This window comes from Cygnus olor, chromosome 12 (assembly GCF_009769625.2).
Source record: "Cygnus olor isolate bCygOlo1 chromosome 12, bCygOlo1.pri.v2, whole genome shotgun sequence".
Taxonomy (NCBI): Eukaryota; Metazoa; Chordata; class Aves; order Anseriformes; family Anatidae; genus Cygnus; species Cygnus olor.
In genome coordinates, this window is record NC_049180.1 from 1,635,454 (window position 1) to 1,661,640 (window position 26,187).

Here is a 26,187-nt window from a genome sequence, read left to right on the forward strand (position 1 = left end):
AACAAGTCGGTTCTCTCGCTTGCGGCTGCTCTGCCCGAGCGGCTGTTGGAGAGCCCCAACCCCGGCACGGGGGGGATGGGGGGGGCTGGCCTGGGGGTGCACGGATCGATGGCAGTGAAAGGGGGCTCAGCACCCACTGGGGGGGTTGTCCTGTGCAGAGAGCAGGCAGGGATGTGCATGGAGCAGGCAGCAGGACACGGCAGCCAAGGGAGAGCCCTGTGCCCACAGCCATCCCCAGGCACAGAGCAGCGTGCTGCGGGGCTGCAGCAGGGGAGTGAGCCCCTGGTGCCACAGCGTGCACTGGTCATGCTGTGCTGGGCTGCACCATGCCATGCTGGGCTGTACCACGCCGTGCCAGGTTGCACTACGCCATGCCAGGCTGCACCACGCCGTGCCGGGCTGTACCACAATGTGCCAGGCTGCACCACGCCACGCAGCACCTATCCCTGTGTTCACTGGCTATGCCGTGCCAGCCACACCGTACCGCACCGCGCATCCCATGCCCATGCCAGGCTGCGTTTTGCCGGCTGTGCCATGCTGCCTTGCCCGTGCCAGGCTGCACTCTGAAGGCTGTGCCGTGCCAAGCTGCACCGTGCTGCCCGTGCCATGCCGCACCACGCTGCCTGTGCCGCGGTGCACCTTGACGGCCGTGCCGTGCCATGCCGTGCCGTGCCGTGCCGTGCCATGCCGCGCCGTGCCACCCTGCTGCGGTGCTGCCCATGTCGAGCTGCACCGCGCTGGCCCCTCGCAGTGAGGAAGTGAAGCCGGCGCGAAGGGGAAGTTGTTGGAAAGTCAGACCGGAATGGCTGATAGGGAAGGCAGAGCTGGGCTTGGTCGCAGATGGTTCCTGTTGGGGAAGGACACGGGCGCAGCTGCCCGGCCTCCCCCCACCCGCCGCATTATCACTGCCCGGCAGCTGTTCACCTTCCCCCTCACCATGGGACACGGCGCTGCTGCCACCCCGGCCCCGGCGGTCACATGAACGGCCCTCGCGGCAGGGCAGGCACCGTTCGGGCAGGACGCCCCGCGCCGCACCACACCACACCGAGCCCGACGGCGCTCAGCATCTCCTTACCCGGCGTGGGGACTCGTGCCTGCCCCAGAAGTGGGCTGGCTGTGCCAGGCACTGCTGACCTCGCACCCCTGGGATGCCCGGGGGTCCCCCCAAACCCGACAGCCACCCCTCTTGTACCAGGGCACCGGGCAGGACCGTCCAAGGTAAGGCCGAGGCAGCGGTGGGAGCAGGGAGGCGGGGGGCTGTGGGTGACCCACGTGCACGTGGCGCAGTGCAGGTGACTTGTCCCAATGTCACACGCAACCCTGGGGCCAGGCAGGTGCTGCCCAAGTGGTGCGTGGGGGTCCCCAGGGGGACGTCCCCATGGGGCTGGTTGGAGCTGGCTATGGGGCAGGGGGCCGGGGCACAGCCGAGCTCGTAGCACCAGCAGGATGGGGCACGGGGACCCGTCCGCAGCCCGCTCTGCAATTAACCTTTCTGTAATGAGCTATCAGCCGCGATTAGGTTTTATTTGCAGGGTTTAAATCCTCTGTTTACCCAGTGCTTTCTTTCATTATTGGGTCAGCAGCTCACGTGTGGCTCGGGAGCACATTCCCACGCTTGCTCCCCGGCAGCGGCCAGACCCTGCCTGCAGCAGCTCTGTCCCGCCACGGTCAGGATCCGGCCCCGCGGGCTCTCCAGGTGCTGCTGCTCCCTTGCAGCGTGACAGCATCGGTGCTGGCTCCAGGGGCTGGGGCATCCCCATGCCCTGTGCTGGGCATCCCTCGGCACCACGCGCAGGGACCCGGTGGGGCCGCGTCGGGCACGGGAAGGAAAGCGGCGGCCGGCTGAGTCACCGGCGTTTGTCTGCCCCGAGCGAACAATGCTGGCGCTCTGCCGTGCTTCCCCTCGCACACCCCTTTCCCCGGTGGCAGCGAGCCCTGCGGCACCACGCACCAGGCACAGCACCCTGCCCCGCCACCCGGTCCTGGCACCCGCCCTGCCAGATGGGGATGCGGCCAGGTTGGGTTTGAGGACAGGGTTTGGGCAGCGTGGGGACCTCCCAGGTCCCCATCCCAGCTCCATCCCTTGGCAGAAGTGGTGTGGCTTGGGGTCAGGACGAAGCCCTCGCTGCTCAGCCTGCGGGCTGGGCTGGGGACAGGGACATGGGGTGCACCCAAGCTCCTTATCGTGGGTGCTGCATCACCGCTGCGTGAGCACAGCAGGTGCCAGCGCTGCGCCCCTCTGATGGGACACCGGGGACACCAGCACCAGAGCTCCCATTCGAGGCAGAGACACCCAAAGTGCTGAGGGCTGGGAGTGATCCCCTTGTGGGAGCGATGGGGACACCAGTCCCTGCCCTGTGCCAGCACACAGCACCCCGCTGCTGCCCCCAGCCCCAGCGGGCAAGGGGAACCCCCCGATAACATACGGGGCCAGCGGGTGCCGTTGACCGAAGAGGCGCAGCGAGCAGAGCCGTGCAGATTGCTGCGGGCTGGCAGAGGTGCCGGTTAGGTGCTTGGCAGGAGAAACGTTTATTTTGTTGGCCAAATATCTCGGCAAACTTCCTGATTTACTCGCAGCCAGCGAGGCAGCGATAGGGCTGGTGAGGCCGTTGCCTGCTCCTCGCTCCGGCTTCAGCGCGGAGAGCTGTTATCTCAGATGCACAGCGGGCAGGGAAGAGGTGGAGAAAGGGAAATGAAATACAACAGAGGTGGCACATTTTTTGCTCTTGATAACAAGCCCTGCTTTTAGCCTGGGAACTTGGAAACGATGCAGGTGGCCAGAGGCAGCCGCAACGTCCCCTGCTGCCACAGTGCATCTGGACCTTGTAACGAATCTCAGACCTCCGGGATGGCCCTGACACAAGGCTGGGGCTCCCCATGGCACGGCACGGCACGGCACGGCACCAACATCCTCCTGGTGCTGCTGTGCTGTCCTGGACAGAGCCGGAGCAGAGGCAGGCCGTGCTGGCCCAACTCCTGCTCGTTCCTATTGATTTTTGCAGGGACCCGAGGTGCTGGAAGTGCAGTGCAAACTAATTAAATTCCCACCGTTGAAGAGCACGGCGCAGGCAGCTGCAGCCTGTCGGGCGGGGAGGTCTGGCAGGCAGCCGGTACCTGCGACTCAGCCAGGGGAGCAGGAGCAGGAGCCGCACAGAGCCGGAGATGGGAGGGTGGCCGCGGTGCTGCAGCGGGGCCGGCAGATGCTCTCGGCTCCCCAGACCCCTCTGCTGCAGGGGGGTCTCACAGGGAGGTCTCACAGGGAGCGCAGGGGCCCCACAACAAGGACGGGGCTCTCGGGGAGGCTCAGCACCGCCGTTCCCCCTGCCTGGTCAGGGGACGTCACCGGGAGAGGGAGCGGAGGAGCTGGAGGGATCCTGTGCTGTGCTGGGGGGGCCCTCCCAGCGTGCTGCGTGTGCTGGGCACCTGCTGGGGTTCTGCTCAGCACCTCTGGCACGTTCCCTCTGCCAAAAACGGGACGAGCTGCTGGCCGACTGCTGCTTACATGAGGGTGGCAGCGGTGTCTCCGTGCACCCCCCCCCCCCCCCCAGGCACCAGGAGGCAAGGGGCACGAGGCCATCTCCACTTTGGACAGTTTCCAGGCACCCCGTGGCAAGGAGAAGCTGCAAACACGGCCCCAGCAGCCCCGAAACCTGAAGGTTTAAAGCGTCCAGAGGGACGGCGACGTATCCCAAAGCCTCCCAGTGTTTAAGCCAAGACGGTGATTTTTTGGAGGCTGCGGTGCAGGGCGCGGCGGGATGATAAGCAGTAGGGCCCGGTTTCCCTTTCAAAGGGAAGCAGGAACGAATCTGTCAGCCAGGAAAACATGATTTTTTTTTTCTTTTTCTTTTCATGTTCATGGAAGTTGCGCAGAAGCCGCAAAGCCCTCGGCTCCGCTCCCCACAGGCGGTGACAGGCAGGGACTGCTCCCACCAGACCTCGACCCAGCAGCGGCGAGGGCCGGGGCGGCTGCGGGGCGGGGGGCTGCGACGCCGGGAGCCCCCGCGAGCGGGCGCAGGGGGAAGCCAGGCACAAGCGAAGCCCCTTTCTTAAGAAAAGCTGGCGAGAGGCGCTTCCTGCGCAGCAGATGTCCCCGCGGCGGATGCAGCTGCGGCGGGCGATAGCCGGCGCGCGGGCGAGCTGTCTTCCCCGGCCGCTGGCTCCCCACCAGCCCCTTATCTCCCCCGCGCATTCCCCACCAAATTACCCTGTGGGGAAGGGGAGCACCAGCCTGGGCTCCAGCTGCAAACAAAATGCCAAGGGGAGAGCACTGGGGGCTGCAGCCCAGCTCCCGGGGATGGATTTAGGAGCTGGGATTAAGGCCACCACGTCCGTGCACGCAGACAAGGTGACGGGCTCTGCATCACCAAGGGCCTGCTCCACGCTGTCCCCATGCCCTGCTTGGTGCTGCGCCAGGCTGGCACCCCTGGCATGGCCAAAGCACCGCAGAGAGGCACCCGGAGACGCTCGGCTCCCTGTGAGCTTGAGGATAGAGACTGAGAGACCCAGACGGGCAGCCAGACTCCTGGGGGTGACACAGGAAACCTGCGGCACGCTGGGGCTGAGCGCGGGCACGGCTCGGTGCCTTCGCCCCCAGACGAGCCCCAGCGCGGCGGAGCAGGTCTGCGCGGCGGCACGGGGTTGACTCACGGCACGGCGAGGGGGAAGGTGCGAGAAACCAGCACCGAGGGCTCTCTTACAAGGCTTGAGGCTTGGGAAGGGGGGACACGGCCTGAAGAGCGATCAGATCTTACTGGAGTGCTCGGAAATTTGGGGGCTGAGGAGGACACTGGGCTGCGGGGAGGTCGGGGAGGGGGCTGGAGGAGCCAGACCTGCCGGGCTCACCGGGCGCAATCGCCCTCGCTCCCTGGGCACTCACACACTGGTCCCAGAGCATGGACACACTGGGACGCCCCACCTCTCCCTCCATGCCCTCACAGGTGCCCAGGCCGTGTCTCGGGGACCCCCTTTGCATGGGGCAGGTCCTCAGGAGCCCCCCGAGCCTCGTGCACGAGGACATCCCTCCTCCGCGCACCCGCAGCGGGCGGCACCTGCGAGCAGAAGCGGTGCGCTGCGGTGCCATCGCCACCCCATGGGACTGCGGCACCTGGATGGTGGTGCTGGTGGGCACAGGGCTGGTGCTCAGCGGCAGGAGATGCATTCTCCTCGCCACGAAGGGAGCACGAATTGACACCACACGTGCGCTTCATCCCCGCGCTGGCCAGCTGCACGCCGAGCCATCAGTCCCGCGGCGCCATGAGCGACACAAAGTCCTTACAGAAGTTTCCAGCCTCTCTGGGAAGCCGTGGGGCTGGAGAGGGTGGCAGGACCCCATCCTGCCCTGGCTCCAGATTTGCTGGGAAGGACGGCCAGGCCCTGCGCTGGGACGGATCCAGGCAGCCTATCGGCCCCTCGCAGGTGCTGATCTGCCGGCCTGGCCGCTCGCTCCGTGATGCTCCCCCACGGCGGTGATGCAGGGCTGGGGATGCCCCATCGCCTGCACCACAGCGCTGCATCCGTCCCTGTGTGAGCCGAGGGAAGGTGGTGTTTCTCTAACAGCACCGGTCTCAGGCTGCCGTGGGACCCACGTGTGCCCGTGGGGTGCGTGGCAGCGGCGGGGCTGGCTCCGGAGAGGGCTAAGGGGCACGAAGGGGTTAAGGCGGGGAAGTTTGCTCACTCTCGGCAGTGATTTAAACCAGACAGAAAGGTTCTGTCATCCATCACGCTAACAGCCAGATCATTGTGTTTTAAAGTGTCTGTAATTGCAGCAATACAGAGACTGGGAGGAAGATAAAGGCTGGGAAGATGCAAATGTGGAGGGGAAAGCACCAGCCCCCAGCGCCAACACCCAGCACCCAGTGCGAGGGGAACCCAGCCGGGGACTGGGCAGCCCTGCCCAGGGCTGGGGCTGGAGCGGGGCACCTGGGGGTCACCTCAGTGCCCCCCTGCCCTTGCTGGGGACAGTGCAGCCCAGGGAGCACCCACAAAACTGCACAAACTGACCCAGGGACGGGTGCGGGCTTTTGGACATGCCTCAGGTTTCGTCCCCCAAATTATCGCCTTTTTTTGAGGTGGCCTCGCCGCCAGCTCCATCGTCATCCCTGGTGTAGCACAACGCGACTCTTCCCTCCTCATCTCCTATCTGTAGGGTTCCAGGGATGGCGTGGGACAGTGGGTGACAGCTTGCCACAGGCGAGGAGGTGGCACGGGCACGGCCACGGGTGCCCGGGTCTGTCCCGGCGGCCGAGGCCACGTGCGAGCCCGCCGGCAGGGCATTATTAACATTCAGACGAGGCCCGCCGAATAAAGCGAGCTAACACAAATGTTTATTTTCTCAGTGGTGAATTATGACTTCAATAGACCAAAATTACAGGCTGCGCGCGCGGAATGGAGACGAGGCAGACCCTGCCACCCAAACGCCGCCGGGGGGAACACGGCGGGGGCCCTCCCCTGCCCACGGTGCCCCGTGCACGTCGTGGTGCCGCTGCCACCGGCTCGTCCCACCGCGGGCGGGTGGCTGCTCGGAGCCAGCAGGGACTCGGTAGCATCCTGCATCTACACCCAAAATGAACCAAAGCCGGCAAGGTTGCAGCTGTTACCTGCAGGTCGGTGGCTGCAGGGCCAGCGCTGGTCACCCTTGGGTTCTGGCTGGGCTTCACCAGCTGGACATTTACTGGTGGATTTCACCGTGAATTTAACAGCTTGTAGGGCACGGGGCGCGCATGGGGGACAGCATATTTGGCTGAGAGCGTGGCCACCCCCACAGCCCCCTCCTGAAACTGGGCTTCAGCCTCGGGAAGCGCCTCTCGGGATGCCCGGGTGCTCCACGAACCCGGGAATTGTGCGCCGGGGGGTGCTGCGCCATGCACCACGTGCCCAGATGCACCCACGCCGTTGCATTTGCATGTGCCAGCCGGGGCTGCCGCTGCAAAGCCCGGCGGGCGGCAGCACGGCGCGCAGCTGTGCGCGGGGGCGGATGGTGCTGCGCCCGCGGGGCCTCGATGGCGGGGCCGTGGTGCTTCCAGCGAGGGGCTCCTGGGGCAACCCCAGCGCTCGGGGCTGGGAGGAGCAGGGCGGGGGGGGGGAGTGCAGGCAGCAGGAGTGCTCCGTGCACGGTGGCAGGAGCTGGGAGGGGGCGACGCTGCCAGCACCTTGGGGTGGGATGGGGCAGCGCCGTCCTGCGACCCGAGGTGATGCAGGTGGGAGCCTGGACATACAGTGTCTGTTCACCGGCCATGCAGTGGTTGTTTACCGGCCGCACCGTGTTATTTACTGGCCACGCAACGGTCATTTAGTGGCCGTGCAACGGTCATTTGGCGGTTGCGCAACGGCCACGCAGCGACCACGCATTGTGCGCGTCGCGCAGCGGCTGCGCGGCACCTCTGCGGTGGTGGTGCCATGAGTGCCCTGGCACTGGTGGTGCCGTGGCGGTGCCCCGCTGCCCGGCAGGGCTGCCGCGGTCCCCAGCGCCCCGCGCCCTGGGGAGCGGAGCGGATGAGTAATGCAGCAAGCACCCGGGGCGGCAGGGGCTCCTGGCGGCAACTCGCAGAGGGAAGGCAGCTGCCAAGCCGAGTAATTACGCAAAGAGGCAGGGCTTCAGCTCGCAGGGAAATTAGCAGGGCTCGCGCTAGCCAGCAACAACATCGTAGTAGGGTTTGGGGGGGGGGAGGGACACTTTTAGTGCCCCCCCCCAGCCGGCACAGGGCACGCAGGAGGGTCCGGGCATGCAGGATGGGTGCGCTGGGCACCCAGGGTGGGCAGGGAGCCACGCGCCACCTCCGTGGGCATCCCCGCGGTGCCGGTGCTGTGCGGCCACCCCGGGCAGCCTGGATGAGGCCATGTGTGGCCGGGGAGACCCCGAGGCCAGGCCGGGGTGGGTGCGTGGGTCGCGGGGTGCCCGTGGGGCTCGCCCTGCACAGATGTTGCGGCTGCATGTGTGGCTGCTCCCGCTGCAACCCCGGCCCGCGGGCATCCCCGGGACAGCCGGGGACGGAAGCAAAGCGAGCACAGCCCCAGCCCTTGGGGTGCCAGCCCCCTGTGTCTTCCCCCAGCCCCCTGCCAGCCCAGTGAGGGCACCGAGCCGTGCCCCGGCCCCACGCCGACACCTCCCAGAACCTTGCAAACCCCGGCCCCAGCCCCCCCGTCGCCCCCAGAAACATTTGCAACCCCCAGCCCTTGGCACCCCCCCAACCTTTCCCACCCCCCCGCACCCCCCAACCCCCGTGCACCCCCTCCCACCCCCCCCACCCCTTTACCTCCCCGTGTCCCCACGCAACCCCCGCTCCCTTGCGTCCCCCCCCTCCCCCGCCCCGGCTCCCACCGCCCCCTCCCCGACCGCGCACCGGGGGCCCCCCCTCTCCGGTGGCGGCGGCGGCGGCGGGGCGCCCCCTGCCGGGATCGGCGGCGGCTCGGTGTAAGGCGGCGGCGGGGGCGGGCGCCGCTCACTCCGGGGCGGGCGGGCGGCGGGGCGGCAGCGGGGGCTGCGGGCGGCCCGGCCCGGCACGGAGCTCGGCCGCGGGGCGCCCCGTGGCCGGGGCGCGGCGCCGGGGGATGCTCAGGGGGTGAAGCGGCCCCCGCGGCTCTCCCCCGGGCTTCTCCGCCCTCCCCCTTCCCGGCCGTCACCCCCCCCCACCCCACCCCCCCTCCCTCCCCCGGTGTCGGTCCCCGGGGGGGGGCAGCGCCCCGACCCCCGGGCTGGCGGCCCCCGGCGGCGGCGGCGAGGGGCGGCGGGCAGGTGCCGGGGGCAGCCGCCGCCGAGGGGCCGCGCTCCGCCCGCGCCGGCCTTAACGGGGCCGGGGCCGCCGCCGGGGGCCGCCGCCGGTTGTGCCCGCACCGCTCGGTTCTGCCTCGGGACTCAGCGCACGCCTCCGCCGCTCCTCAGCACGGTAAGGGCCGGGCACGGGGCGCGGGGGGCGCGGGGAGCGGGGAGCGGGGCGCTGCCGGTGTCGGGGGGCTGCCGGTGTTAGGGGGCTGCCGGTACCCGGGGGATGCTGCCGGTGTCGGGGGATGCTGGTACTCGGGGGTGCTGGCGGTACCGGGAGGTGCTGCCGGCGTTGGGGTGCTGCAGGTACCGGGAGGTGCTGCCGGTACCCGAGGGTGCTGCCGGTACCATGGGGTCCTGCCGGTGTTGGGGCGCTGCTGGTACTCGGGGGTGCTGCCGGTACCGGGAGGTGCTGCCGGTGCGCGGGGGACCGGGATGCTGCCGGTACCCGGGGGTGCTGTCGGTGTCGGGGCGCTGCCGCCGCCTGCAGAAAGCTCCCGGTGCGCAGCGCTCGGGGGATGCTGCCGGTGCCCGGCGGTGCTGCTGGTACCCGGGGTGCTGCCGGTGCCGGGGTGCTCCCTGCGACCCCGGAACGTTCTCAGTGACCGGAGGTGCTGCCGGTGTCGGGGGTGCTGCCGGTGCCCGGGGAACGCTCCCAGCGTCGGGGATGGTGCCGGTGCCGGGGAGGCTCCCGGTGCCCCAGCCCGCCCGGTCCCCGGCAGGGCAGCGGGGCTGCAGCGGGGCCCGGCCCGGTTCCCCCCCGGGTGAACGCGCACCGGAGCCTCCGGCCGTGCCCGGGGGTGCTCCCCGGGGGCAGGGGGCGGGGGGCGAGGGTCGGCGCTGCCCCGCTGCGAGCTGTCCCTGGGGGTCCGGGGGGGACGGGGGGGGCTGCAGCTCGCCCGCCGCGCCCAGGGCTCCCCCCCCGTGCTAGCCCCGTTCGGCTGCTCGCGGGCACCTTTTGCTGGATTTTTAATTATTTTTTATTATTTTTTATATTTTTTTTCCCGTTAGCCAAGAAAAACTTTGCAACTTCCCTTCGGTGCCGGAGAGCTGCCGCCGCTGCTGCCGGGTTTCATTTTGTTTTTTTAATTCGGGGTCACGTGCGCGTTGACAGTGCCTTTGGATCTAAGCGATGGTCTCGTCTCTCGCTTAGAAGGAGCTCCGGAGCTCTTCCCTCTGTTGTTTTCTCTCTGTTCAGGAACAAAGAGATTTTTCTGCCTTTAATTAAAAGGAATATTAATCCCGCGCTCCTTTGCCGAGCGACTTGAAGACGCTCTGCAGCCGTTCGCCTGCTCGGCACCTCGGCGGGGTGAGCTCTGCTGCGTGCACGGAGGCAGCCGGGGCACGGAGATGCTGGGGATCCATCCCGAAAGCGCACAGCGAGCGCGGAGCAGCGGCCGGGCAGGATGCTGAGGGCCCCGGCGCCCGCCGCCCCGCGCTGGTGCTCGGGTGAGGAGCTGGCAGAGCCGGGCTCGCGTCCCCGCAGGCGGCTGAGGCGGGTCCCGCGGAGCCCTGAGGCACAGGGAGAAGTTTGGGGGCTTGCTTTTGGGGAGCCCTGGGAAGGAAACCGGAGACGGGCTGGGCTGTGTGGGGGGTTTCTCCCCTCCTGCTGCCTCCCGGCAGGCCCAGACGGTTTTCCCCGGGGACGGCGGGACGCTGGGCACGTTCCGTATGGGAGACGCACGGCTGCAGGCGTTGGGGTGCGGGGAGGAAAAGCCGGGGGGCGCGGGCAGCAGGGGCCGTTCTCCCGTGGTGCTGGGTGCTGGCGCGGGGCTGGCTGCTTGTTTTGGGTGCGGTAGCAGCCAGGCCTCGTGTGGATGCAGGATTTGCCTCTTACGGTGAGGACTTGCAGGGTGCAGGATGCAAAAATGCTCTGGTGGTGTGCTCAGCCCCGGTTCTGTGGGTTTGGAGGGTCGAGCAGCCTCCAGGCTCTGCCCGTTTCCGTGGTACGCATGGGAAGGGGGCTCGGGGATGCGCTGGCAGCTCGGGGACCCCGCGGCGTGGCTGGGGTGGGCTGCGTGCGCCCGTCCTGGGTTTGCCGTGGAAATGGGCTCTCAGCTCTGCTCACTGCATGCAGGCGGCTCAAATCTCCAGCGGGCTCTCGAGGCGGTGCGGCTCCCTGCCTGCGGCCGTGCAGCCCCCCTGCGCCCCGGGGAAGCGTTGTGGGGCGCTGCGAGACCCCCGGCGGTGAGAGACACCCCATAAACCGTTAAATGTCTCTTAACGGGTTCAGGGCATTGCTGGTGAGCTGGATCCAGAGCACAGGGCTGCTGGCGAGGTGTAAGCGTATGCTGGCAGCGGGATGCGTGCTCCTGCGGGGCAGGGAGCCGGTCCCCACGGCACGGGGGACACCAACCACGGCCACCAGCACTGGTTCTGCCCCCAGCCGGACTGGCGCAGTCGCGGGGTGCGCAGCATTTGGGCAGATCAGGGCCTGATCCTGCAGCCGGGCTGGGAAGGAGCGGGGAGCTCGGTGCAGAGACGGGGTGAAATGGGGGGACCCGAAGCAGGGGCGCTCGGCAGGGGCTTTGTGATGGACTGGGCAGGGCGAGGCCAGGCTGGGGCGCAGAGGTGAGAGCCCACCGGGTGCCGAGCTGGCGTTAGTGCCCCTGCCCGGGTCTGGGCTTATTTTTAGATTTCCTGAAGCTTGTTTTCTGCCTTCCCTCCCCGCTTGCTCAGCCTCCCCAGAGGCAACCCCACCTTGACAAGCCCACAGCTTTCCTTCGGAAGATGCTGACCAATGTTTCCAGAAAGCATCCGAAGGATTTCCTGTTTATTTTTCAAAATTCTCATTAATATTTTTTTTCCTGCGTTATTGCATTAAATCTTGCACGGGCAAAATTGCCTTGAAATGGAGCCTGTGGTTAAAAAGAGACAAAGAGTCAGCGGCGCAGCAGCCCGGAGGCTGTGGGGATGCACCGCTGGATTCGGCACCCCCTCGGAGCCGTCACCATCCTGGCGCCCGCGGGGCAGGATCTGGCCCGGCGTCCCCAGGGAGCTGGCGGTGCCTCGGCGTTCCCACGCTGCGGGGACCTGCACGGAGCTCCCCGTCGGCGTGTGGATGGGGACTTCTTCCCTTCCCAACTGCTCCGTGCCTCTGAAGTGCCCCCAGCCCCCTTGTTGCTCGTGCCACTTGTCCCTGCTCAAGGCCACCTCCGGACACGAGCGTCCCTGTGCATACGTGGCAGCAAAAAGCGCATGGAGCGTTTTAGCCCGGGGCTCTGCCTGCTCGAGGAGTGCCTGGCTCTGCAGCTTGGGCAGGAACCTGGTTTTGGGGCGCCCCTCCTGCAGCCTGTCACCGGATCGGTCGCCCTTTCGGCACGGACGCCGTGGCCTGGTGGCCCCATGGCACGCCGGTAGCTGTTGCAAGGAGGATGTGGTGCGCAGACCAGGGCAGCCCTGAGCCTCGCGCCGCCCTGCGTGCCCACGCAAAGCCTGGTGCACAAACCCTCTGTTTGCTCGCCGTGTTTAGAAAGCATATTTAATTTCCAGGTGCGCGGGACAGCTGGGGAGCAGCCAGGGCGTGTGCATGCCCACCTCCTCCCGCGGCCGTGAGCTGCTGGTGGGACAGGGCAGGCGGCAGCTCGGTGGCACAGCACTCATGGTCGTGGGCCAGGATCCATCCTGTGCTCCCCCAGCACCTGGGGATCAGGTCCCCCACTCGGAAAGGTGGGGAGGGGGCGTGGGGACCCCACTCGTGGCCCCTCTGCCGCAGGCTGCCCGGTGGCGTTGTCCCACGCCGCCGTTGGCTCGCGCGCCCCGGCGCTCGGTCCCGAGACGGTTTTACAGGCAGGGCTGAACTGCACAAAATGTTCGACTTGTAAAATATGTAGCGTGAGAAAATAGCCTTTTCTGCTCTCCTCCTCGCCGCCGCGGCTCCCCCTGCCCCATCTGCTTGCTTGGAAAGCTTCCCGCAGCCGGGGAAGGGGAGGGGGGGGGTGCGAGGCCGGCGCAGCTGACGGCACGAGGGTCACCCGGCGATCGCTGCCGGGCCGGCTGGGCTGCAGGACGGTGCTCGCCCCATGCCTTCGTCCCCGTGAGCATCACGGGCACACCCAGGGCGTGTTTGGTCCACGAGGACGATGCACGGGCAACGCATCCTCCGTCCTCCCACCACGCGCGTGGCCCCGGAGGCTGCTGTCCCCCGGGATGTGCCGTGGGAGCGAACGTGGGGACGGCACCGGGAGAGGCGGCCGGGCTGTGCCGTGGTCCCGGGGCGATGCAGGCACCGCTGGTGGGGTTCCCGAAATGGGGGCGTCACGGGGAGGCCAACGGGAAATACCCCTGTGAGGCGCCCGGCCGGGGGCGGGGAGGGAGCCGAAATCCCCGGAGCTGGCGACGAGCCATTGTTTTCACCAGCCACCTTAATCCATCATTATCTGGGCATATTTCGGATCCTTGCCAAGAGCAAGGTGGGAAGGGGGGGGCTGTAAGCATGCTTTCCCTATTCCCCTGCCATCCTTTTTGCTGCCTGTGTGTAATTAACAGAGTAATTAAAAACAGGATGAGTTAATTGGTATTCATTTATGTGGCAGATGTTTTTAATTGAGATACGAAACAATTTACCTGTTTACATAAACAATAGCAAATGAAGGCTTGTAAAACAGAGAGGGCTTTTTTTTTTTGCTTTTTTTTTTTTGAGGAAAATCAGAATAACCTCCCCCTCCCGCCACCCTGGCTCCAGCTGACCGGCAGCTGACGGCTGGGGCCCTGGGGGGGCTGCAGGTCCCCTATGGGGCCAGGGGCTGCTCAGGGCAGCGGCCAGGGCTCGGGGTCCCTGAATCCCCGGGCAGCGCAGGCACCCCTGCCATGCCCACCCAGCCAGGGGCTGCTCGTGATGGGGCTGCACGGAAAGGGAAGGAAATTGGGATGTGCCAAAGGGAAACCCGCTGCGTTCCCTGCGTGGGGTGGCTGAAAGTGTCCCGGTGCGGGGCATGGTGTGGGGCACGGGCAAGGGCTGCCCAAATCCGCCGGCTGCATGGCGTGGTGCGACCTCGCGTCCTGGGCCAGGATTTTGGGGTAGCAGGGACATGCACTGCCCGGAAGGTGAGCATCCTCGCGAGCAGGGGACACCCAAGCACGGTGGGGTGCCCGCAGTGCCGGGCACGTCTGTGTGCTGCCCGGCTTCCTGGCGGCGGCGGCCGCTCTGCAGGCACAGCTCCCCGTTTGCAGAGCGCCTGCAAGTGCCTCGCAGGGCCTGGAGCTGCCAGAAGCCAGGTTTCATTTACATCTTGTGCAGAGGGTTTAATTAATTTGATTTCCTTTTAAAAGGCTTCATTTGTGCTGACTGGTGCTGGGGCTTGCGTCGCTTCCCCCCACACACACACCCTGCAGCCCGGCTCCCCAAATTGTGCTGCTTCAGGGAAACCGCACAAAGTTGTCACTGCAAAGGAGGAAGCGCTGGTGCCACCTGCCTGGGGTGGTGGGAGCCGTGGGGGCACCCCGTTTCCTCCTGCACCCCGTTTCTTCCTGCACCCTTTGGCCCTGCCTGGAGCCGGCCCTTGGCAGAGCAGCCTTCCCTCGGCCGGGCACTGCCAGCACCTCGCCGTGGGGTGCCCCATGGGTCCAGCACCCCAGCCCCGGCTGCTGCTCCTTCACCACCCCGTCACCTCTTTGCAAAGCCCCCTGGGGACGTGGGACACCCCGGCGATGGGCGTGTGATAGGCCTGGAGGTGGGCAGCATCCTTCTGGCACACCACCATCCTGCTTCCTTCCCCTTTGTGCGCAATTTGGGGTGAGCCACGTCCTCCCCCACCAGGTGCCTGCCATCGTCACCGTGTCCCCGGGGACGGGACCTTTCCTGACGCCGGGGCTGTCCCCCGGAGCCGACAGCAGGGTGCTGGGGAGGATTTGGCTTGGCGGGCACGTGGTGCCATGAGCAGCCCCGCGGCCTCGGGCGCACGACTCTGGCTGCTCCCTGGGGTGCCCGCGCTGGGATTGGGGCTGTGGGTGCCTCCGTAACGCGCCCGTCCTCTGCGCCAGGAAGGCACCGGGGTGGCTGACGCTGCGTGCACCCACCGTGGGGTGCTGGACGGAGCTCGGGGGCGCCGGCGCCCTGCGGTTCCCCCCACCCGTGCCCGGCTCGCACACGTGGGAGCGCGGCCGCCGCTGCTGCCCGGCCGCCGGCGCGGAGCGCTGCCCTAACGCGGTCCAGATGGAGCGACTCCGGCCCTCGCGATCTTATCGGGGAGTTGTTCTTGGCCCCCGTGGCACCAGCAGCTGAGCAGCAGGAATGCTTTCCTTTGTTTGGGAGGCAGCCTGGCTTCGGGGAGACGTCGCCTCCAGCATCTGGATTTCATTTGTGGCCATTTGGAGAGCATGAAAGATGCTGTTCTTTTAATTCCCTTTTAACCCCTTCCTCGACGGCAAAGCCTCGCCGGGAGGCTCGCAGGGAGCCTGAGCTTTCCGACAGCCTCTGCTGCACCGGGCTGGCTCCGTGCCCAGGGAAGCGGACAGGGCACAGCCTTTGGGTGCCGTGCAGCCACACAGGGACTGGCATGTCCCTGTCCTTGTCCCCAGCCACCCCAAGGCCTGGCCAAAGGGTGCAGAGAGCAGGGGGCACAGCAGGAGGATTTGCACCCCCAGGCTTGGGAAGCTGGCTGGTACACGTGGTGCCCAGCCTCGGTGCCCACAGAGGTGGCAGTGGTCACGGTTGTGCCCGTGTGTCACCAGTGGGGACCGTCCCCAGCCAGCACACGGGGGGTTAAGGCCTCCGGTGTGACAAATCGGGGTCGGGGGGTGCGTGGGGTTCGGCATCTGATTCCCACCGGGAGGCAGGGCGGGGTACGGCCCCGCTCCGGCCAGCGAAGGAGAAAATACTAATCCTTTTATTTTTATATTATTACTTATTCATCTGGGCTGCACAGGCCTAATGGAAACCAGATGTAGGAAAACAGACACAGCCCCGAGCGGCTGGGACAAATTACCCCAAAGAAAAAGAAAAAAAAAAAAAAAAAAGGAAAGGGAAAAAAAAAGAAAAAGGATTCCAGTGGAGTTTTGAGCAGTGCCGGGGAATTGGTGCCACGCTCGGAGGCGCTGCCAGGGGGGCAGAGCCTGGGCACGGGCTGGCAACCGCCCGCCGCCGACGGGGAGGGAGGGACAGACGGAGGGACACGTGGCAGGACAGCAGGACATGGCCAGGCTGCCACTGTCACCGGCGCTTCAGAGCCTCGGGGGAGCTTCGTGGGGCTGGAGGCAAAAGCCGGGGTTTCCAGGGTGGTTTGGCGAAGCAAGGGGCAGCGTCCTGCTGCTGGCGCATGTGACGCCGTGGGGACGGTGCCACCGGGGCGCACGAGTGTCCCAGCGGCCTGGCTCTGTTTGCTTTGGGCACTTCTGGGCTTCGGCACCGAGAAATCCGGCACTTCGGGGGCTGCCTTTTGCTCCCGTGCCCGCGCAGCGGTGTTTGGATTGCAAACGCAGCAGGAAAAACTTATGGCTTCAAGAGAAGGAGAAGGAAAAAAAAAAAAAAAAAGAGAGGGAGAGAAATAACACACCCAGATGCAGTTTCCCCTGGTGTTTGTTCAGCTTCGTGGAGACTTTCCTCCTGATGGGAAGCTGCGGAGCAGCCGTGCCGGCGCCAGGATGAGCGGATTTGTGCTTTTTCCCCCAAGCCCAGGCAGAGCCAGGCCCCTCCGCTGCAGCCCCTCGGAGCCGGATCCGTGCAGGGAGCGTGGGGCAGGTGCCGTGGCACAGGGTCCCCAGGCTGCCACCTCCCCACCTTCTCCTCCAGCTGGACGAGCCCCGCTGCCTCCGCGCCGTGCCCCTGCCTGGGGAGACGCTGGCCGAGGGGAAGGATGCCCGGATCCGTGCTTTGCTGAGCAGGGCAGGGGCTGCTGCCCGGGGGTGCTGAGCCGAGGAGGATTTGGCTGTGCCCTGCTGCACGCTCTGTGGATGACGGCACCGTCGGTGCTCGCAGCTGCCCCATGGTGGGCTCGTGGGGGCCACGTGGATGGCAGCCCCCCGGCTGTGCCAGGGCTCTCCCCCATGCCCATGCAGCACAGGGGGACTCAGCAGGGGCTGGGCTTGGCACCATCACGGGGGCACCTGCGGGCTGAGGCCTGACCTCCCCTCGGCGCACTCTTTGGCATCAGGGCCGGATCCTGCTCCGCTGATTGGCACGGGACCGCACAAACCCCTTGCTCTGCCTCCCTTCTGGTGCTGGAGCCTCGTGAGCCGGCGGGCACGTCTCCGTGCAGGCGGCCAGAGCTGGTTCCAGTCCGAAGCACCGGTGGGGGCTGCGCCCCCCTCACCGCCCCTCGCGCCTCCCACCGGGGCCGTTACACCCGGCGTAAAGCTGCAAAGCCACACAACGGGCCCAGGAGGTGGGAGGGAGGCCGCAGGTCGGGGCGCGAGCCAGGCACCTCCCGGCATCGTTCCTCCCCCCCCAGCATCTTCCAACAGTTCTCTTCTGTCCTGCCTGGAGGAGCCGTTCCCAGCCCCGTGGCAAGGAAAATCAGAGGCGTTTTTCAGAGCGTCCCATTTATTTTGGCAGACCCCGTAAACAAACTGCTGCTTCATGGCAGAGGTGCTGTTTATCCTTGGGGTTTCTCCTGTGGCTGGAGAGGGAGAAGGGGGCGCAGAAAGGCAGACCACAGCACGCAGTGCCAGGTGTTTGCAGGATGACCGTGCACGCGGGTGGCTCCAGCCAAGGACACTCAAACAGTGCCAGGGATGCCGTGGGACCGCGGTGGTGACCACCAGCCCTCCTGGCTCGCCGGTCCTCCCCACGTGGCATCGGCTGCAGGACGAGCCCTGATAGCGTCTTGCTCGGGACGAGGCCCCGGTTTTATTTAGCCTGGACCATGTGCTCTTGCAGCGTTCGATTAATCTCCCGACAGTTGCAGCGGATTAGGCGTGCGCATTAGATGAGTGGTTAGCAGCCGTGCCTGGTGGCGAGCCCGCTGCGTGCAGCGGGGACCCTGGCTGGGATGGTGACAGACCCGTGCAGCTGCCATGCTCGCGGCCACCTGGCATGGCACGGCATGGCACGGCAAGGCACGGCATGGCACGGCATCCTCTGGGCTTTGGACTGAGTGGGTGACGCAGGGAGCAGCATCGTGCACCGGCTGTCACGAACCCATGATTTGCTGCCTGTGTGCAGTCCCTGCCCGGCACCACGATGACCACAATCGCCCTGAGCACAGCTCCTGGGGCTGGCGAGGTGCTAGCGGGCATCCTGGGCACGGGATTCCCAAAGGTATGGGCAGGGAGCTGCTGGCAGGAGGGTGCCGGCGTGTGACAGTGGTGGCTTTGCAGGGATGGCATCTGTGATAACGCTGCTCGTGAGCCCGAGCTGTGCCATGCACAAGGTGTGGACCTCGTGTGGCACAGGGCAGTGCCTACAGAGCAGTGCCCTGTCCCTTCTCCAGTGTCACACATCCGTGGAGGATGCAGGGCACGGATGCAGGGCGCCGTCCCCACCATGCTACAGGGGCACAGGACACCGGGCACCGTCCCCGCCGCCCCTGCGCTCTCACTCCACTTGGGGACCGGAGACACCCGAGGCCCCCGAGGCCCTGACCCGCCGGGCAGGGGCTGGCACCCGCGGCGCCGCCCCGCTCACCGCCCGCGCCCTGTCCCCGCAGATCCCGCGGCGAAGCGGGCCGCCACCATGCCCGACTCGCCGGCCGACGTCAAGACGCAGCCCAGGTCCACGCCGCCCAGCATGCCGCCACCGCCGCCAGCCGTCACGCAGGGAGCCACGCGCCACCCCTCCTTCACGCCCAGCACCAGTGAGTACGGGGACGGGGATGGGGACGGGGATGGGATGGCGGGCAGGGAGGCTGCCCGGGTCCCTCGGCCACGCGCTGCCTTCGGGATCCGTCGCGACCTCGCCGCCCTGCACGGTGCTGGCCGTGCCGTGGGGTGGCGATCCCCGTTCGTGCGCTGGAGAAGGGCTTTGGGCTGCGTGTGCTCTGCCCATCCCTAGCGAGGTGCTTGGGGACAGGGACGTCCTGGTCTCCTGCTGTGCGGTCACCAAACGGGAGCATGCAGCAGTGTGTGGCCCTGGGCATTCCCACCTGCACGGAGCTGCTGGAGGAGGCTGCAGGGCTCGGAGCTGGGCACGGCCACGTGGGTGCGTGCGGCACCAGGCGGTGTGGGGCAGTGTCACGGCTGGTTGTGGTGGTGGGGACCTGCTGGCTGTGCCCAGGTGACAGAGCGGTGGCATCAGGGCGCTCCGTTGGGACTTGTCTCTAGTGTGTGAGTTGGGGGAGCCCCGGCTGCACCCGTGCTCCGTGGGCTCATCGTGCACCCACGGGGCTCGCACTGGGGTTGGTCCCCACGCTGGTGTCCCAGCGCTGGCACATGGTGGGGCAGGATCAGGATGGGCAGGGGACTGTCCCTGCCACCAGAGCAGTGGTGGCCACAGCAAGTGGCTCCGCCGTGATGACTCCCTGGGCGTGCACGTGTGGGGATATTGCTCGTATCTGCTTCTCGCTGAGAAACCCCAAAACGACACCCCAAGCCGCAGCCTCCCCAGCCACGCTGGCTGCCGTGGCCCTGCTGCGCTCCCAACCAGATGTTCTCTAATTAGAAATCGGATTGTGCTCTCTGCGCTCTGATGGGTTTTGCTTTTCTAATCCGAGCCTTGCAGCGGACACAGGGCTCCGTGTGCGGGGCTGGTGCAGGCGTCCCCATCCCGCTGGCGTGGGGACGGTGTGGGCAGCCTGCTGCCATCCCCGCCAGGGCTCGGGATGGAGTCTCGGTTTTTCTTGGTCTCGGGGAATTTCCACAAGCTGCCCCCCGAGTTGGGGCTGGGCAGGGACCGTACGAGGAGGGGGACATCCTCTGAGCCCTCCCTTGGGCTGCGTGGGGCAGACGGACCCGGCTCCATCCCCGGCACGTCGGGCTCCGCGCGGCTTTGCAGGACACAGGACGAGCGGCCCGTGCCCAACGGGACCCCCGGCCGAGAGCTGCCGCCTCTGCTCTCTCATCATAGCGTGTTTTATTTTGCTTGCAGATCGAGACGCTGGCCCTCCGACGTTTCTGCCTCGCGGCCGTTTTCATGGTTGCTTGAAATGGTCGATGGTCTGTCTTTGTAAGTAAAATGAAACGTGCGCTCTAATGAGAGACCCGAGACGCAGCCCGAGGCCCCCCGGCAGGGCGCTGCCCCCCCAGCCCCTCTCCTTGCCCCGTCCCAAGGATGCAAACCCCGTCCCTGGCCTGGCCGAGGGACACGTGCGGCGTCTAACTTAGTCACGCACCTGTCGTGGGAATAAAAGCAGTTGTGGCCGGGGGTTATTTTCGGCACCTCTTTAGCGGGCGGCTGGGACCGGCCGGCCGGAGAGCGAGCAGGAGACTGCGGAAGCGGGCAGGGCAGGCAGGGCAGGGCTGCGGCACCCGGCAGCACCAGCAGCACCAGGTCAGGACGATCGTGGGAGCAGCACGGTGCACGCCTGGGTGCTGGCAGAGGGGCGCGAGGCTGCTCTGCGCAGAGGGGACGGGCTGCAGGGTGCTGTCACCCGTGCTGCCCACGGAGAGGTCCCTGTGCCGAGGGCTGGCACGGGAATGGGGCGCCCTGTTGTACGGCGGGGTCCTGTCCACCCCTGATGCTGTGGGCAGCATCCACGTGAAGGCTCCTGGATGGGCAGAGTGGGGAACGGCCAGCAGCTTCTGGCAGCTCTTGGCTGCCGGAATGTCAAGGAGCAGGATCGGGCCCTCACCACAGCCTGTCCACCCTCCCTGCATCTGCCACGCGCTGCTCCGGGGGTGCAGCAGCATCCCGGGGCGCCCCAGGCTGTGGGAGGACACCAGCCCCCTGGTGCCTAGCAGGATGCTCGGGTCCCCCCAGCCCGCCGCCGTGGCACGGCCGCCCGCTCTCACCTCCCCTCCTCTCCGCTTGCAGTGATGAACGGCAGCAGCCACTCGCCCACCGCCATCAACGGGGCCCCGTCCACCCCCAACGGCTTCAGCAACGGGCCGGCCACCTCCTCCACCGCCTCCCTCTCCACCCACCAGCTCCCGCCGGCCTGCGGCGCCCGCCAGCTCAGCAAGCTCAAGCGCTTCCTCACCACCCTGCAGCAGTTCGGCAACGACATCTCGCCCGAGATCGGGGAGCGGGTGCGCACCCTCGTCCTGGGGCTCGTGGTACGTTCGCCGGGCGCGGGGACCGGTTTTGGGGAGCCCCTGGGGCTGGCGGGTGATGCCCTAGCCCAGCCGCCAACCGGGGCTCCTGATTTTTAATTTGGGGATGGAGATGATGCTAAATGAGGAGCCTCTTGGTGCTGAGTTGACTTAAATTCTGGAAAAATGGGGGCATCTCATGGTTCCCTGGGTGGGAGATGGATGGAGTGGATGCCGCTGGCATGGCCACAGTGCGGAGCTGGGTCCCCACTGCTCACACCACCAGCAAACCCTGTGGGGTTTTCCCTTGAGCTTGGCAGAGCCGGTGGGGAGCAGAGCAGGGGAGCGGCCCCAGGGGGCACAGGGTGGGTTGGGAGCTGCGAGCGGCTGGTGCTGAGCCCGGGCTGTCCCCGCAGAACTCCACGCTCACCATCGAGGAGTTCCACGCCAAGCTCCAGGAGGCCACCAATTTCCCGCTGCGGCCCTTCGTCATCCCCTTCCTGAAGGTGGGTGCCCTGCACGGCCCCCGGGCGCATAAATCCCCCGCGCACGGGCAGTCCCATCAGGCCGAGGCGCTCGTGGAGCTGTTTGCAATAACACGCGGGGTTAGGCCCATCTGGAAACCATTTGCAATTCATTAAAAATCCCCCCCCCCCTTTTTTTTTTCCTTTAATTTTCCGTCTGATTTCGTGCTGACTCTGCACTGCCACCCTGCTCCGGAGGGATTCGCCGACCGCTGGCACTCCTGGCAGCGCGGGCACGGGTGGCAGATGTTTGAGCCTGGCATCGCTCACCCCTCGTTAGCAGAGGAGTAACAAAACCGTGCCCCCTGCCACCTTTGCAGCCCTTGCAGCAGGAAGCCGCCCCTCAGGGAAGGCAGAGCTGAGCGGGGCTGCGCGGGGGGGGGCGGGGACACGAAGCCCCCATCCCCGCTGTCCCCATACCAAGCGAGCGCGGTGTCCCCGAGGCCAGCAGCACGCCCCGTGCCACCGGCCGCCCCGGCACCCTGCTCCAGCTGCTTCCACCTTGGGCTCCAGCTGCTTCTCATTACCCTAAGTGCAAGCAGCCGGGCGCGGCGTGCTTCCCAGACTCAGGGGCTTTTTTGGTTTTCGGGGTCGTTCCCTGAGCCGGGGAAGGGGCGGGGGCCGCAGTGTGCATCTCCTCCCCGAGCGCTAACGCGTCCAACAGATGGGGCCTTGGCTGCCGATCAGCTGCCTAAAGAGAAAAGCGGAGCTGGCAGCAGCAGCGCCCGGGCAGAAATGTGTTTCTGCTGCTTCACCGCTGCTGATCCGCGTGCGGAGTGCACGGGTGCGCGGGCAGCTTACGGCACCCTCGTGCCCCATGGGTGCCAGGAGGGTTGGGGGTGGCCCCGGTGCCGAGCGCGCACCCACTGGGGACCCCCAGGGCTGGGGGCTCAGGTCCTCAAGGTGAGAACTCGAGGGATGGGGAGGCTTGGGGCGGCTGGGGGTGGATGATTTTGGGGGGAGCGCGGCCGTGCCGTGGTGGGCTCTGGACTCCCGCTCCCCTCGCAGGCCAACCTGCCGCTGCTGCAGCGCGAGCTGCTGCACTGCGCCCGCATGGCCAAGCAGAGCCCGGCGCAGTACCTGGCCCAGCACGAGCAGCTGCTGCTGGACGCCAACGCCTCCTCTCCCATCGACTCCTCCGAGCTGCTCCTGGAGGTCAGCGAGAGCGGCAAGAGGAGGACACCAGACAGGTGAGGGCGCACGGGACGCCACTTTTAGGGGCGCACCCGCCAGCGCGGGCGCGCTGGATGCGGGAACGGGCACCCAGGCGCGGGGCTGCGCACGGGTGCTCGGGGACCCCGCGGGGACCGACCTCCTCCGCTCCCCCCAGGACCAAAGAGAACGGTTTGGACCGCGACCCCCTGCACCCCGAGCACCTCAGCAAGCGGCCGTGCACCATGAGCCCCGCGCAGCGCTACAGCCCCAGCAACGGGCTGAGCCACGCGCCCAACGGGCTGCCGCCCCCCGCCGCCCCCCTGCCCCAGCACTACCGCCTCGAGGACATGGCCATGGCGCACCACTACCGCGACGCCTACCGCCACGCCGACCCCCGGGAGCTCCGCGAGCGCCCGCGGCCCGCCGGTGAGCTCAGCACCCCCGCGCTCCCTGGTTTGGGGGGTGGGGGGGAGACACAGCGTGGGGCTGGGGGTGATGCCGGGCTGACCCCCGCCCTGTGTTTGTCTTGCAGCGGTGCACGGGGCGCGCCAGGAGGAGGTGATCGACCACCGGCTCACCGACAGGGAGTGGGCGGAGGAGTGGAAGCACCTCAACAACGTACGTAGAGCCCCCAGCCTGCCCCCCCAAGTTGCTGCACGCGTGGGGGCAGCCGTGCTGTGCCCACCCCGCTTTGCCCCCCCCACTTCCACCGTGTCCCCCTGTGGTTTTCCTCCTGAGCATCCTTCGCTCCCACGGCCCCAGCACCACCCTGTGCAGCCCAGATTTCCCCCCAGCGCCCAGCACCGCATCCCCCCAGCCCCTCCGTTGCCCCCCCCGCAGCTGCTGAACTGCATCATGGACATGGTGGAGAAGACGCGCCGGTCGCTGACGGTGCTGCGGCGGTGCCAGGAGGCCGACCGCGAGGAGCTCAACCACTGGATCCGGCGCTTCAGCGACGCCGAGGACATGAAGAAAGGCAGCCCCCCCTCCGCCCGCCCCCACAACAGCTCCTCCAGCTCCGAGGCACCCCAGTTAGGTATTGACCCGGGGGGGCTGCAGCCCAGCCCCGGCCCCTCTCCGGGGTGCCCGTGCCGTTCCCCTGGGACCGGCTTGGCCAGCGGGTCGGGTCATGGGGGGGGGTTGCCTTTTGCTAACGGCGTTGTCATCCCCCCCCCGGATCCTTCGCAGACGCTCACCGGGACTTCGCACCGCGGCCCCTCTCCGGTTACATGCCCGAGGAGATCTGGAGGAAGGCTGGTGAGTGTGGCCCCGTCAGCGTGCCCAGCCGGCAGCGTCCCCACTGCGTCCCCTCCCCGTGCCCGCGGGGCCGGAGGGGGCTGGGAGCCCCCCAGGGTGCCTGCACGCCCCGTGCCACGCTCACCCGCCTTCCTTCCAGAAGAAGCTGTGAACGAGGTGAAGCGTCAGGCCATGTCCGAGCTGCAGAAGGCCGTGTCGGACGCCGAGCGCAAAGCCCACGAGCTGATCACGACGGAGCGAGCCAAGATGGAGCGAGCCCTGGCCGAGGCCAAGCGCCAGGCTTCGGAGGACGCCCTGACCGTCATCAATCAGCAGGAGGACTCGAGCGAGGTGGGGCTGGCGGGCACGAGGCTGGGGGGACGGGGCGGGTGGCAGCACGGGCGCTGGGGACCTGCTCAGCAGCACTGGGGTGGCTGCGGCACCGCTGGTGGGGTGGGAATTCCTGCACCGAGTGAGGATGGGATGGGGTGCGTGGTCTGGGACGAGGACGCATGGTCCAGGATAAGAAATAGAAAGTCAGGGATGTGGTGCACGGTCCAGGATGCTGCGCCTGGTCCAGGATTGTGACACACAATCCGGGATGTGGTGCACGATCTGGGTTGTGGTGCATGGTCCAGAATGGGTTAACAACCCAGGACAGGGTACATGGTTTGGGCTGTGGTGCACGGACAGGGTTTGGGATGTGGTGCACGGTCCAGGATGGGGTATGTGGTTTGGGATGTGGTGCACGGACTGGGATGGGGTACATGGTCCAGGATGGGTTGCACAGTCCAGGAATAAGTATGTGGTTTGGGCTGTGGTGCATGGACTGGGTTTGGGTACATGGTACGGGCTGTGGCACACGGTCCAGGATGGGGTATGTGGTTTGGGATGTAGTGCACAGACCGGGTACATGGTTAGGGCTGTGGCGCACGGTCTGGGATGCAGCGCACGGTCTGGGAAGGGGCGCCGCACGCTCCAGCACTGAGGTTTTCCCCCGCTGTCCCCGCAGAGCTGCTGGAACTGCGGGCGCAAAGCGAGCGAGACCTGCAGCGGCTGCAACACCGCCCGCTACTGCGGCTCCTTCTGCCAGCACAAGGATTGGGAGAAGCACCACCACGTCTGCGGGCAGACTCTGCAGGGGCTGCCGGCCCCCGCCACCGCCCCGACCGCCGGCGTGGGGCTGCCGGTGGGCTCGGCGCAGCCCGAGGGGGTGCCCCCCATGGCCAGCAGCCCCAGCGAGACGGGCTCGGGGGCCGCGTCCCGCGCCGGCACGCCGGCCACCCCGGCCCCGCTGGAGAGCGCGTCCCGCTGAGCCGCCCCCCGCCCCCCCCCCCGCTGCCGCCGCCGCGGCGCGCCAAAAGAACCAGACTGCACTCGATGCAATTTCCTCAGCTACCTGACTCGTGTGACCTCCAAAACGACCTCTCTATCTCTCACAAATAATCCTCACGGATCCTCAAACTGGGCTTTAAGTGGAGTTTAAGGCAAACGCCGGTCTTCTCTGTTCTCTCTTCGGTCTTTGTTTTGGCTTTTTTTTTTTTTTTTTTTTTGGTTGGTTTTCTAGCGTTTGGGGGATTGCTGTTCGTTGCTACCGGGTGGTTGTTTTTTTGTTTTTTTTTTTTAAATATATATATTTTTATATTTTTATTTTTCTCCTCCTTTCCGGATGAGGGGTTTGCCGCAGGCTGGCCGCGCCATGCCGTGGGGAGAGGCCAGGCTGGCGGCGGTGCTGCCCAGGAGCTCGCTCACAGGAGGAAGGAAATTTCTTTTCTTCGTCTCTCTCTCTCTTTTTTTTTTTCTTTTTTTTTTTTTTTTTGTAAAAAAAAAATAAAGAAAATAAAAATGAAAACGTCGGACTCTTTGGCTTTAAGTAAGAAATTGTAAAAAAAAAAAAAAAAAAAGGAAAAAAAAAAAAGAAAAATCCCAAAAAAAAAACCAGACACCGCCAAGTCAAGCGGCGTGCCAGAAGCTCACCTGTAAACTACCTTGCTAGCTAGCCAAGAACAGACCAGACTCACCTCTGCTCCAAAGGAAATCCAAAAACGAGAAAGATCCAAACGTCTCTCCACTGCCAAAGTTCGTTTCGTTCTGTTGTCGCTTGCTCCGACGCTTCCCGTCCTCACTGGCCGGGGGGAGCCCGGCGCGCCTGGGGGTTGGATGAGTTTCTATTACAAAATAAAGCAAAAAAAGACTTTTTTTTTTTTTTTTTTGGAAATATACAGAGGAGCGCTCCCCACGCGGCGTGGGGGGCACGGGCGGGAGCCCCCGGGTTTCCCTACCTCTGCCCACCACCGGAGGAGAGGAACGAGGAGCACAAGGGACGAATTCTGCTGCTCTCCCGGCCCCTGTGCGCCGACACCCCGGGGTTTTTGTCCTTTTTATCCGCTCCCCGCGTTGGATTATAATTTTTAATTTTTTATTTTATTTTTTTGCAACGATTTCCAGGAG

The 26,187-nt window shown here is 66.3% G+C and overlaps 1 protein-coding gene across 6 annotated transcripts; it reads left to right on the plus strand.

The window, feature by feature from the left end:
* Positions 1-268: 268 nt before the first annotated feature.
* Positions 269-25,548, plus strand: CBFA2T3 (CBFA2/RUNX1 partner transcriptional co-repressor 3). Of its 6 annotated transcripts, none has more exons than XM_040571628.1 (12): positions 269-1,218; positions 18,343-18,489; positions 19,719-19,796; positions 20,604-20,845; positions 21,238-21,327; positions 22,354-22,535; positions 22,676-22,926; positions 23,033-23,118; positions 23,341-23,536; positions 23,689-23,757; positions 23,900-24,087; positions 24,749-25,548. In XM_040571628.1, the coding sequence occupies exons 1-12, from the start codon at positions 1,149-1,151 to the stop codon at positions 25,049-25,051; spliced, it is 1,902 nt and encodes a 633-aa protein (XP_040427562.1). In that variant the 5' UTR covers positions 269-1,148; the 3' UTR covers positions 25,052-25,548. The 6 variants fall into 6 exon arrangements, with proteins under 6 accessions (XP_040427562.1, XP_040427565.1, XP_040427561.1 ...); XM_040571627.1 differs by having other exon boundaries at positions 272-1,218; positions 23,897-24,087; XM_040571633.1 differs by lacking the exon at positions 269-1,218 and adding an exon at positions 8,741-8,882 and having other exon boundaries at positions 23,897-24,087.
* Positions 25,549-26,187: the final 639 nt, after the last annotated feature.